Below are 13,900 nucleotides of genomic sequence, written 5' to 3'. Positions count from 1 at the left end.
CTATCGGAATTGAAATTACTTTGTTTACCGATAGAACCAAGAAACTTAGTGACTCCTAATCCCCATCCGGGATTTCCTCCTATTCACCGCCACGTAATTGAAAATTCGTTTATAAATATTTCCACGATATAATTGGCCCAGTCTTTTTTAACCGTATCCGTATAAACAAACAAAATCGTAGCTACTCGTAATTCGTAAAAGCTTTCGCAAAATCACCGTTTAACACCGGTTACAATAATTTCTCGGACTATCCCTGGCTCAGTCTTAACGAAGCCAGATTAAAGGCTTACAAAACACATTGGCGGAGTTCGAAATGGTTGGGAACAGCGTCGGGATAATCAGACTGGTTACTACTGAACTGTCTACCCGCTCTCAGTATTCATGCAAACGCTGGATGTCTGAAGCAGTTGAACGTTGCGGAACGGCGAGAGAGATTCTGAAATTGTATGTACAAGTGAGACGCGTCGACAGTAATACAGCTATACGCTTGGTGCGTACGCGCTGATGCGGATGGCTGGGCTAGCTGTTATGCAGAGATCGTGCCTATTAAAGTCGTTGTCACTTCTGTATAGCGTTTCGAATTTAGCTATCTTTTTGTTCAAACGTTGACGATCGCCGTGAAGATTTAAACAGTGACCTGATTCGCTGAATTATTTTTCCCTCGATAGGAAAATGAATTTTAGGGTTAAACTTTGATAGAAATGGGTAAACCGAGAGTTGTAGAAAGACAATGATGATCAAACGATAAATGTCGTGCAATTGGAATTAAAAAGAGCATCGATGCGTCGATTACACGATCCAGAAAACAAGTCTAACAAGACATGTAATAGTAAGGAAGATCGAAGGCGTCGAATCGCGTCGAGTTGAATTTGAATAGATGATGATTAAGGGGATTGGCTCGATAATTAGCGACGAGCGTGTAGGCTCGTTCGCGATGATTTCGTGTGTCGCGTGTGTGCTGGTGTCACGCGCGCGCACGCACTCGAGAGAGAAAAGGAAAAGTGACCGGCGTCAGTCGGACGGCGTTGTTGCTCCCATTCGTAGATGCACACAATACAATTAGTGACTAGTGAAATTAGTTTGTAGAAGTTACGAGAGGTAAGTCCGTTTACGCGCGCGCGCTCGCATCTCGCAAGTTTCCCTTTAACGAAGGATTTGCAGAGGGGCGCAGAGAGCTGCTGCACGTCCATCGGATCCCAGACGGACGAGGAGAAGGGAGAGGCGAAGGATAAATTGTCACGGCCACGCTTTGGCCTCTCATCGAGCCTGCTCCGCCTTTGATTACCTTTCTCCTTTGACAGTTTCCGTCCGGCCCGACACCCATCCACGTTTTCCCCCGTTCATGGCTAAAATTCTATTAAACAGATTTTAATTCGTTTTCAGGAGCAACCTGCGTTCCCGGAGAGAACTCCCGTAGATTAAAACCTTCCCTCCCTATCCGCCCATCGTCCTACGCGTGTTCCATGCTGACGTTATCGACGCATCCACCGGCGACACAGAGAACTCTCGTAGAAGGGGAGAAACGACGTTTAATATATTTAATATACAGTAGAGTTATGGGTCAGGATATGACGCGGATATCGCGACGGCGATGTGGCGACGTTTCGTCGCGAACGGCTGCCAAATGAAAGGACGTTCGTGGCTGCGGAGCTGCAATTATCGTCGAGGTCTCCGATCAGTCGATCTTGAGTTTTCTGTGTCGAGGAATTCACCACTACCTCCCCCTCATCGGTCTCGTTCGTCGTCGGAATAAAGTACACACAGTGCTGCGTTCTAAGTTTAGCGATTTTTCAATGTGGGTGGAACGCGAACCAGATACGGACGCGAATACCTGGGGACCGATGGATCCGGAGGGATGAACTCGGCGTCATCTAACTTTTAAATTAAGACTTCGCGTCATCGTAGCTTCGACTAACGACTGTCTGTGTCTATTTACATCTGCACCGCGAGTTTTCTATTTATCGTCGATACTATCGCACGGTAGAAGGTATCGCGTTTATAGTCATAGCGCGCCTATCTTGCCTATCTCGAACGCTCTTCAAACACCCTTTGACACTCTGCCTGGTTCGTTCGTTTCACGGTACGAAACGTTTCTTTCGCGCGTAATACTTTGTAGCGGCCGCCGGGACTGATTATGCAAAGGACGTCTTTTGCGCGGAATACCGATTATCGCTACTCTTTCAACCCTGAACGTTCCCAACCCCCGTCGTAGTATTGCAAAATGGGGCGCGTTTTCGTTCCTACGAGACGTCGAATTAGTTCAAGTACACTTGCCAGCTCGGTAACTAATCGCGACTCGTGAAAAAGAGACGAAGATTCACATTTTATAACTCGTTACATCATAAAATCAAGATTCGGTACGTTTCACATTTAAATCGAGGATGCGGACCGATACAGATGCAGATACGTCGTTTGGTTATATAAGGAGACGACGCCAGGCGCGTCTCGCGTGGCGATCGTATGGCCAATTTGCCAATTTTATGACGCGTGATCCTTTACCTTATTTGCAGCGAGCTTGCACGACGAACGAGACCTCGTCGACCCCCTTCCTTCCGGCTGGATCCTCCTTTCAGAAACGATCCAGATCGAATTCTCGAGGCCGGGCCGTATCATAATGAAAACGACGACTTACTTCTTGCGTGTAGCGAGAGAACACCAGACTCTGCCTGCAATGTATTACGATTACCATTAGTTTATACAGTGTTCGATTGTTTAAACATATAGAGCAGTTCTCATAGCAGTGACCAATCTTTGTTTCTTTTCTTTTCCCTCTCTGTTTGCATCGAAACCGATCTATATATCTAGAGTATAGACACCCAGAATTATTGTTCAGAGATTTACTACCATTCATCCCTGCGTTACCACCAAAACGTAGTTGATACTCTTCGAGGAGACTACTATTGTTATCCACTCTCTCGTTTGAACATGCATCTACACACACTTGAATTCTCCGAGAGCGGGGTGGGGGGGAGGGGAGAGTCAAAATGAGAGAAACGATTTCTAGAATCGTCGTCACGAATTTGAAGAGATAATCGCGACCGCTCTTATTCGTGTTCTGTTCTATTTTTTTTAAGTTTAGCGATAAGCGAAGCACCGTTACGCATCTGACGCAGCATGTGTGATTTAAAGAGAGATCGCCTTTTAGGGGATAAACCGCCGTCCATGGTGGTGACTTCCAGGAGCTCGAGGGAGAAGCCCGGGGACAGAATGAATCGTCAGTTCCTCGCGGTACCTACTAATTTTCTCAAATGCAAATAAGGCAGTTCGTTTTCCGCTATATATATGAATCGAACGCATACATATATATATATTTACCTATATACATATATAATATATTTTATGTATAATATATATATATATATTATATGTATATCTTTGCGTATGCGTGTGCATGTGTGTGTACGTCATCTGCCGACCGGTCGCGAACGTATCGCGTCAGAATTTTCGGAAGATCTGTACGATTCGATCGATGCGTTTCTTTTTAACTGGAACATCAAGCTATTTCTTTGACAGTTCAATTCGTCATTGGGCTTTTTCGACTAGCCTAACGACGCACGAAAACGAGCGAACGATTTGCCAAGGGACACGTGTGCGCTCACATGGCGTCATGTTTCTTTCAATCATCGGCGATTACTCGAAATTGATTTTTCACGAATCTGACGAAACGGAACGTTCGCCCTCCTTTTTTCTAACTTCAGACTTTAACGAAAAGAATCAACAGAGAAATTTTGCGATAGTTCGTGGCAGATTAAAACTCGCGTGAACGAGAAGAGGATTCTCGAATGTCTCGACGTGGAAGTGCGATCGGTCGGCAGAGCTGTAACAGATTTTATTTGTTCTACTTTGGACGGCTACGAATCGTGCACAGGTATACAAGTATCTTATCGTTTACACCTCACTCACGCCACGTACACAAATCGCCCACCAAAGAATACTCCCGACATTCTCACATTCTGTTGCTTCGATGTTCGTCTCGAAGACCCACATTCTCTACCCATACATGCGATACTGTGCAACTACGACGAAGATTTTATCTCGTGTGCCCCTATATTATTCCGAAACGTTCCACTCCGTGCCCGTGAATTCTCGCACGCTAGCGTTTCCCTCCGACGATTCAGCCTTTCACGATCGAATCATACGTTCATCGAACGACTGTTTCTCAAGGGAATCAATCAGACATCGTCTACGATTCGCCTGAAGCGTGCGGAATTCTGTCTTTCGATGTCTCACCTAAATATACGTAAGTCCCCAGGCAGGAAACTTTGTGGTCGCTTTTTCGAGAAACGGCATCGCTATCATGCACGCACACATACGTACACACACATACAACACACAGCCTTGCACACACCGAAGCGTGTACAGCGGCGTTCTGGCGGCCGTGCGGCTCCCGGATGACTTCCGGTCCAACCGAGCACCGTTTTCCTCGCACACTTTTCCCCCGAAAGGGTAAGCCTGCACCTATCTATTGGCTGGTTTTAATTCGACAGGTATACTTAACGAACGCGATACACTAAAATGCACACGTCTTTCCGGAGTGAAAGGAAATTAGGTGGAGAAGGGGAAGGTATAGATGGAATATATGGACATGCGGTTAGCTTTCGCTAGGCCTCTGATTATGAACGACGTGACGGTGTTGTAATAGGACGTGTTAGGACGTAGAATTTTCGTGAGTCTGGCAAACTTACCAAGGATTAAGTAAGGGGTTGGAAGTTAAGGAAACAAAGGGATTGCGAAGTAAACGAGAGATAAATGGGGATAAATGATATGGTAGAGAATAGAGTTAAAGATGTGACGGTTAATCGGATAGCAGAGAAAGAGAGCAGAGGAAACGAAAACGTTTTGGATCTACTGTAGGGAAGGGGTACTACCACCATACGGGAGGTCCGATATCGATGTCCAGCGGTGGACGTAGGCACAACGGACCTCACAACGGGCACCACAACATGGCCGCGATGACCATCGAATATAACGGTCATCATCCACCGCGAGAGCCGCGAAAAGAGGAGAGCACTCTCGTGAGACGGAGCTTCCGAAGGAGTGGCGACGAGTGGCGCTCCGACAGTAGGAGGTGCGTGTGTAAAATTGGCGATCGTGCGTTCGTTTCTCCATAGAAATTTTCTATCTCTCGAGTATCTTATAATTTCGATTCTGTTTTTATTTTTGGCTCGTTTCTTTCGCGCTGTTCGCGTCGGTCGTCCCGGGATTGCCAGTCTCTGGCGATACCTGGATGCAAAATTTCCAACGTGTCTTTTCTTTCATTCTCACGTGTTATTGGATCAAACGATGGATCTTTAATTGTTCAGTAATATAATTATTTCGAGTCACGCGAATTCGCCATCTCTGGCAAACTCGGGATCAAAGATCGTTACGTAGCGTAGGAGCTCTGTCTCTGAGTTCGAAAGTATTAGACACATGGTAGAGTGCGAAACTGTAAACGGGACACTATACAAACAACACCGTATATATACATCCATGTTAAAGAGAACACTCGCAGACGAACACACAGTTATCACAGACACACACGTTCTCGTATCTCCTGTGTATGTGGCGTGTCCATTAGGTTCACGGAGAGGAGGGGGAAAAAGACAGTGCGATTTCACGGTGGGACCAATGTCGGCGGCCCTCAGGAGGATTGGTCTTGGGAGGCCGATCGGCAAGGTAGCCAAGACAGCGCGACCAAAGACTCCGGAATAGACACCTCTAGCACGTTCACGAGCAGTGAGGACAGCAACAGGGGCGACCTGCCCAAGGTACGGGCCCGTTACTCGACTTTCGCATCGATCGATCACATTCGGCAATATACTTTTGCTTGTCGATCGAACAACACACATATACAGGCTAGAGTTCCATCGGTTTCTCTTGACTCTCGAGTTTCTCTCGAGTACGAAACATGGCCAGGCAGTCGCTTTCGATTAGAAGTATACACTTAGGAAAACGAAAGTAGCCGGTGGATGATCGAGTAAAAGGGGTCTCTGTCGCGCGTGTGCCGACCGTGTCGAGAGAAAAAGAAAAAAAGAAAAAAGAAAAGTAAAAGAAGAAACAATTGACACGCTTACAAATTTTACAAGCTCTACTTTTTTTTCCTGCCGCGTGAATCGCGCCGAACTTGTATGAATGGCGCATAAAAAACCGTCGCGGATCTCTGTCGTCCAAAGTGGAATACGGTTTTTTTAATTCTTCCTCGTTCCTTGCTTCTCACATAGCTTTAGCGAAGAGAGATACATAGAACGATGATTATCTCCGTGGTCTGTTTAGTGCCTGATAATATTTGATTGGTTCATGTACCACTAGTGTAGTAGTTTTAGTAACGTTTCAACTTAACCCTTTCGTTCACGGCCACGCGTTTTAGAGCCCGTCGAATGTTCGATGGCAGATACGATTCTCTTTACGTTTCGTCTTCTTTTCTTTTTTTTTTTTTTTTGGATAGTTATTTAGTAGCGTACGGTAGCACCGTAGATGTAATTTGCCTTAGACGCTTTGTTCGTTGATCTCGTTCGCAAGATGGAACGTCAACTCGACCACACATAGAATCGAATGCGTAACGAAGGGGTTAATTAATTCGACGTAAGTCAAATGCCGGGCGAGCCGAAGTTTCAGGGAGGGAAAGATCCCGTCTCCACTCGCGCCTTGACGCGTCTTACTTCAAACATATACAATTTTCTTTTTTTCAATCTCTATATGTTTTTTTCCACTTTCTTTCTTACTTTCTTTCTTTCTTTGTCATTTCATACTACATTAACGTGATACTTCGTATGACGAAGAAACCTCTTTTGCTCGATTCACCCCCAAACTTCGAGCTTGAAGGCTTTCGTGCTTGGATTCGCGTCCTTTTCGTTACGACATTACTTTCCGACGCACCAGTTTCTATATAGTATACATAATACATATTTATGTATATATATCTTATATGTCTTATATATATATAATATATATATATATATATATATATATATATATATATATAAATCGAGTTCATTAACTGAATACTGGTTGCTACTATTGCGTGCAAAGTCCTTCGGACGTCCTTTCGTCGAACGTCTTTCTAGCAATCAGCGACACGTGTCACGGAGCGAGAGTATTTAACGAAACACGTCGGGAATGCAACGTTCCTGGCAAACATAGTTGATCGCACCTGATCGCATGAGTCTTGGATTGATCTCACCACTAACAAGCTCTCGGGCCTCGCCCAAAAAATCTCCCCTGCCGTGATATAGTGACATAGAATATAGGATGCTTTCTTCGCGTACCCCCCATTCTCTCTCTTTCTCTCTCTTTCATCATTTCATTTTTCTTAAACTAGCCACGTATTATATATATATATATATATTCTTCTCTTGGATCAAACAACGCGACTCAACGGTACGCCAGCAAACCGGATCTCACGTTCTCTCGTCATTTATCGACTTCTCAGCTCATTTATCGATTGCCTTTCTAATCGTTTATCAAAACGCATCTCGATCTCCATCCTCCGGATATTCTAGAGAGACGTTTCTGTCCTAGTTATCGATCGTTCCGCGTTCTTCGCTAGTTTCACAGCGCCGTTCCGACGACTCGTGTGAAACGTCGTCTCGCGATACACCCGACTCTCATCCAAACCCTCACATCGCCACTGTTCATTCACCACACGATACATCCCGCTACGATATATCGCTTCGCGTTATTAAACGAGCAGGGGTTCAGAGGCGAGAGAGCGCGACCACGTTTAATCAAGTTTCCACGGGATCACCGTCGAGCCGTTTCGTTTGACGAATTTTCGAAAACGGAACGTCGATGTTAATTGGAAACTCGTTTCTTTGTCAGCTTGTTTTTCGCGAGAAAAGATTATTCTCTTCGCCGCTGGCCCCTTACAACTTTAAAGCGAAGAATGTTTAAGAAGAGCTTGGATTGCGAGTATAATCGCTCCTTTCTTCAGTTTTTCATCTTCATTTGGTAGAATGAAATTGAAACGATAAATTTCTAATGATATACTGCTGGCTGTACGTATTTGAATAGTCTATATTTATTCGAAAGTTCTAAATTTTAGTTCATCTGGTATTCCATATTATAAGACACTCATGATGTGAATGATATTGCTATGTTGATACAGTTAATCAGAATTAACTCAATATAACCAGAGTAAATAAATACACGTAATCATGTTTCTGTATCGATAAAAGCAAATGCTGATACTGTTAAAAACACTCGTATTCGGTAATTGCAAAGACAAAAATTCGGTCTGATTTGATAATCCTAATCTCAAGTATCAGCACGTTCCCTAATACTGATAATAGCGACCAGCAGCGTAGAATATAACACGATATAAAATCGTCTAATCCATTAAGATTTATCGTCCTCTTATTAAACTCTCAATCAATCGTAAAATGAAGCAAGTTCTACTCTACCATTTCAAGATTAACCGAAGATAAGCGCTGTTCAAAAAATATCGAAGTAATAAAAAGGCTAGAGTCATTGCGTGAAAAGTCGAGCAAACAGGGCCGACATCATCGTTCGTCATCGTCGTTCCGGACGGATGGCTTACAGCATTCAAACGCTGGTTTTCCGATAGCCTCCTTGCTGGACGTATTTGTCAATTTGCCGGCGTCGGGACGGCCGATGGGCAACCACGGTTCGATTATCCGTTATTGTTATTACACGATTCCGTAAATCGGCTTCGAATTTCGATTCGCGCGCGGCCATTCTTTCGAATCTTTCCCACACTCCGTCTCGGATGTCTCTCGTTTGAATTCGTTCGAACGGAACCGACCGCTTATAAGCCATAGAACACCGCGACGGTTTGCATCGGTTTGCCCGATTAATCGTTCGTTCCCGGATAGAAAGCTTCCGCGAACTTGTGAATTAAGGACGATCGTGAGATTCGAATCTCTCCCCGGTGGGTAAAACGATAGACGAGACGTCTCCAATGCTTTCAGTTTAAACGGCACTTCGAAAGAGAAAGACTAATCGACCGTAAGTATTTGGGTACTAGGAAACTCTAATAAATTTTACTTTATTTAGTATTTTAACCTTGCTGGCTTTTTTATTAAACATTTGCCCGACATATTTAAATATACTAATTTCCAATACGAATAAACTATTTCAAAATATGAAGAGGAAATATTCAGCGATATACAAAAGCGAAGCGAGGCGTCAGGAGGAGGGTAGAGTTAAATCATAATACAGATATAGATATAATAAAGTAATTAAATTATGATATATAATATAGATTTACAATAAAGCGACTAGAATATAAAGATACAGTAGAAATTTCTGTTAAACAAATACTTACGGTAGGTGTCTTAATACTTACGGCAACGTACATTGGATTTATAGACGGAAAGTATTTCACAAGACGACTTTACGACAGAGAATTTTCCTCCCGATGAAATAAAGCAGGAAATCTTGTATCGATTTTTAGCACACGTGTAGCAATGGCGGGGAGGGGGGTATGTTTCAAAGTTTCTCCTCGGTGAAATGAGGGAAATTATAGCTTCTTAAAGCCCGTCCGGAACACCCTGTACGAGCCGCAATAAAAACGACAATTCAGTGCTCGCCAAGAGGTCGAGGTAATTCTTGAAAAATTCTCGGTGCCGCAACGAGAACGAGGGAATTGCGGCTGTGTCACGGTGCCGGCGTGACCGAGTTCCCGAGGCCCCTTTTTCGACGGCGAAAATATCACTCGATCGTTCTCCTTTAGTTTCTACAATTACCCTGCGTCTTGATCTCGTAAGAGATCTTTGTCTCGAACGGGAACGAACGATTATCCTCGGGGCCAGTTTCGAATCGCGTGCATCTTCAGGCAAGTCGATATAATCACCAGTTTACGGATCATCGTTCGATAAATAGAAGAAGACAGGAAACTGTAGGGGATGGAAAGGCCGTGCTCCAATTATGCGAAGCAAATAAGCAAGATTAAATTCGGTCCGATTAAACGAACGGCAATCGAGCAATTTATCCATCGGCGATGAATCTCGTGTACTTCTTCCGTCGAATCAAGATCGACCTTCTTCCGGGATTGGACCATTGTTCATTCAAGTCGACGATTCTTCTTTAAAAATCGTTTATGATCAGAAACCCACGATTAGTTGATAAACGTATACGATGATCAGAATGTCTAGAAATTTCATCATGATCGAAAATAACCATCGTACGAAATTAAATTGTGTATTCCGTAGTTGACACGCGTGGATTCTGTTATTGAACGAACTCCATTCGAGCGGATAATGTTGATGAAACAATATTTGTGAGAGTTTCACGAGATAATCGTTTGCCATTCTGCCGATATCCCGGCTACGTTGAATCAAAGTTATGTACGTTCATGCTACTTTGTTTTATAAATATCGATATATCTTCGTAATCCTGGTCATAACCTTTCGTATGATTTTCTTGGAAATAATAGTTTGGGAAGTTAAGATCTGTTAGGAACGTGACGACTGTCAATTCGTGGAAGAATAGGGGATTTCACGAGTCGGTACCGTTCCAAAACGTCCAATTAAAATGGCCGAAAGGATGGCTGGTTGTTGAGAGAGGCGTACCTGTTTCATAATTAATCGAATTGGAGCACGGCCAAAGGATATCCGAAGCAGTGGTGAGTCTCGACGACCTCGTTAAGTCTCGTCGATCAGTTTCGCGGTGTCTTTTGATAAATCCGCGACTTCTCGGCGTCCCGGAAACGAAACACGGATGTAATTGGCTGCGCCCGTGCAGTACCAGCGATGAAACGAAAACTAGTTCTCGGCGTTAGTTTCTAAGTTGCGCGTATTTTAAATAAAGGCAGAGAAAAGCAAAATGGAAGGGAAAAAATCATGGATTGAAACTCACATTTCATAATGGGAGAACGAACATATTTTAAGCGACCTCTTTCGGGTTTAAAAAGAGTTCTTAACGGAACTTCCGAACGCGCGTTTAACTCCGTTAATGAAATATTTAATTACAACTATTCCATCCGACTCTGTGCCGTGAAATGAAAAGTGGAAAGAAAAGCCCGTGTCGAGTGCATAATCCAAAGTTCCTTAGATCCTTTAATTAGGGCAAACAAAGAGAAAAAAAAACGAAAGAAATAACAAGGAGGAATAAAAGATAAACGTGACACGGTTCAGGCAGCCAATTATATCGGGGTTAAGCAAAGTATCGTAATAAACGAAAGCTGAGAGATACGATTGAAATTGGGATTTAATATAGAACCAATCGTCTCCTGTACGAATGATACTTTACGATATTTGTCTGCGAAATCAAAGTGCCACGACTCACTCACGATCGACACGATCAACTGGAAACCGAAAGGAGGCAACCCCTCTCCCTAAAGTAGATCCACCAGATGAGTCGAGTCGCTCTTCGACAGAGAAACCTCAACTTCAACGGTGTTTTTTTTTCTTTTACGAAATGCAATCACGTCGCTGTCGCATGCCAGGAACCTTGAGTACCTCGAACATCGGACGTTCGAAGGGACTGATTGTCGCTTTTCTGCTCGTATGCCTGTTGATAAAGCATGTTGCAAAGCATGAACATAGTAACTATTCATACTGTATAGATGTACGATCATTAGATGTATGATAGTGTGCTTTCTCCTTTTGTCGAGCTTGATCGTTTTACCATTCGCTCTTAAACATGTAGATTCACTTCACAAACGATACGTTTTTATAAATCTGGAGAATACTCGAATGAAATATTTCGATCGTTAAACATTTACGGAATTTGTGTAACACACCCATGTATATTACAATTGAATCGATAACAAGATTCGAGTATCCTCTGTGTCGCGCGCATCGCATCGCCCACGAAGGCTACCATCATTCTCTTCAGCTTCTCTTTCATCAGAATGCCCTGCGACAGAAATATCCTGCGACTGATGACGCGATCGATACCGAGTTCCTTTGGTGGCTTGATTAACGCTATACAATCCGGCAGACGCAGGATATTCTTCCAGGAAGGTCAGCTTGAATCCATCAACGTCACAGTCCGTTTCACGAATTACTTTCATAGCGATCAGTCGAGTCACGCCAGGAATTTGGAAACCAATGCACGATATTACCAGACACGAATCCTCCGGAGATTCCGTTTCGCATCGCATTTGGTTTGCAAGTTCTTCAGCGTGAGAAGACACGCGTTCCTTCCACCCACCCTCTTCTCATCTCACGCGAATCCGCGACAGAAGTCTGACAATGAAAAGCAAAGAAAAAAACCAAAGAAAAACCGTTCTCCGCGCTTCGTAGCATCCGTTATCCTGGCAAGTGAGCAGAGACGGTCAGAAGATTATTGGCCACATGGTGTTGCGAAAGCAGCCCGGAAGCGGCTCCGGAAGCAGTAGTAGCATACTGGGGCTGAAAGTGGTCGGTGGCAAACTGTTGGAGGATGGCTCTATGGGCGCCGTCATCGAGAAGGTCAAGAAGGGTAGCACGGCTGACATAGAAGGTCAACTGAGACCCGGTAAGAACGATAAATTTAACCTCGGTGCCCTAGAATCCTGTGCCTCCAAAAGCTTTCCTCCTTCCTAGCTTCGACTAACTGTTTCACCGACTCTGTGATTCGTAGAGTATTTCAGATAAAAACAAACCGATTCTATATGCATTTTCTGAAAAGAGCTTTGGCACTGTTATTTAATATGTTATTTTGAGCGACATTTCGAACCAAAAGCTTATAGAGAACAATTTCATTTTTCAGTTATACGTTCATTATATCATATTCATTTACTTCGCAAACTCTAAATTACTGGTAGTGCAAATATAGCGAGAAATGACCATCCTTATCCATAATATGCGAACTATCTCCAGTTCAGGCGGAATTTATCGACGATTAAATAAGTTACGTAAACGCGAAGTGCTTTAATGTCTCCTCAAACCAAAAGAGCCTTCGTCGGTTCGATCCAACTCGCCACAAACGCAATTTCATCACCTGAAGCTAGAATCACCGTGTCAGGACTTTTCCTCCACAAAAGCTCCAGATACCATCCCCTTGCATACCCCGATCTATTGGGAAACCTCGGTAGCATTTCTAGCGAGGGACTCACTGTCCGAAGTAAATAAATCCCCCGTTGTCATCCCCCTCCATCCGGTCCCGGAGGCGATCCAATAGGAGAACAGACCGGACGTTCAACGATTTCAGGTGACGAGGTGATCAAGTGGAACGGCAGGTCCCTCCAGGGCAAAAGCTTCCGTGAAGTTTACGACATCATCGCCGAGTCGAGACAGGAGCCTCAAGTGGAGCTGGTAGTTTCGCGGAATCTATCGTCGACGACGGGTCCGGTGACGATGCCTGCGGGGCTGACACCCACAGCGCCGATGCCGTCAAGGAAGATCGTCGCGCATATCCCATGGAGACAAAAGCACCCGGAGACGATATCCGGGCCACAGCAACCGCATCACAAAGGTGACTATGTGCTTCAAGCTTCGTTCGTTCCCTTCCTTCTTCTTCTTCTTCGTCTATTTCTTCTTCGACTGTGTTTCTTTTCTTTCCTCCTACCTCGTTGGACACACGCTCTCAGGATCTGTTCTCAGGCCGTTCTCTTTTCTTCTTTGCCTCCCTTCTTATCTGGCCCGAATACATATACATGTCTCGTAGAGTATACTGTATACACACACGGTCGCTGACAGATGTTTTTAAAAAGCAGAAAAAAAATGATGATAGCATTTAAAACGCCCCCGGAGCATAACGCGCGTTTAGACGACAAGGTAGAGAAGGTAGACAGTGTATCAAGGAGTAGCTGAGACAGCTACTCGATAGATCACACTTAGGATGTGTTATGGGAGTTTGCGAACGAGTAGTGGTTTGAGAGAGAGAACTTGTACCTCGTTCCACGACGAGTACTCGGTCTCCCGTTATTGTACGAGGTGCTTGTTGAACGATAAAAGATATCAATTTATCGACAATGATCATTATCATTGAATCAATGACGGACACGATGTATAGTTTTACGATGTTGGAATAT

At 44.1% G+C, this 13,900-nt stretch overlaps 1 protein-coding gene across 18 annotated transcripts in view; it reads left to right on the top strand.

Annotated features, from left to right (window-relative positions):
* The window catches only part of LOC126928900 (regulating synaptic membrane exocytosis protein 2), a 69,455-nt gene that overhangs the window by 25,647 nt on the left and 29,908 nt on the right, over positions 1 to 13,900 (top strand). For 14 of the 18 annotated variants that reach the window (XR_007717000.1, XR_007716996.1, XR_007716993.1 and 11 more), the window contains 4 exons: positions 4,855 to 5,068; positions 5,561 to 5,750; positions 12,189 to 12,402; positions 13,078 to 13,341. The exons of 1 other annotated variant lie outside the window; for it this stretch is intronic. Coding sequence is in view for 1 of the 17 variants with exons in the window: in XM_050744756.1 (XP_050600713.1) it covers positions 4,855 to 5,068; positions 5,561 to 5,750; positions 12,189 to 12,402; positions 13,078 to 13,341 (882 nt within the window). In the remaining 16 variants the exon portion in view is untranslated. Of the gene's footprint in view, positions 1 to 3,145; positions 3,229 to 4,854; positions 5,069 to 5,560; positions 5,751 to 12,188; positions 12,403 to 13,077; positions 13,342 to 13,900 lie in introns of all 18 variants that reach the window. 3 more of the 18 variants (XR_007717003.1, XR_007717004.1, XR_007717009.1) reach the window with 2 other exon arrangements.

This window comes from Bombus affinis, chromosome 2, assembly GCF_024516045.1.
Source record: "Bombus affinis isolate iyBomAffi1 chromosome 2, iyBomAffi1.2, whole genome shotgun sequence".
Lineage (NCBI taxonomy): Eukaryota > Metazoa > Arthropoda > Insecta > Hymenoptera > Apidae > Bombus > Bombus affinis.
The sequence above is the reverse complement of the archived record's forward strand: the minus strand, read 5'-3'. Positions and strand labels throughout refer to the sequence as shown.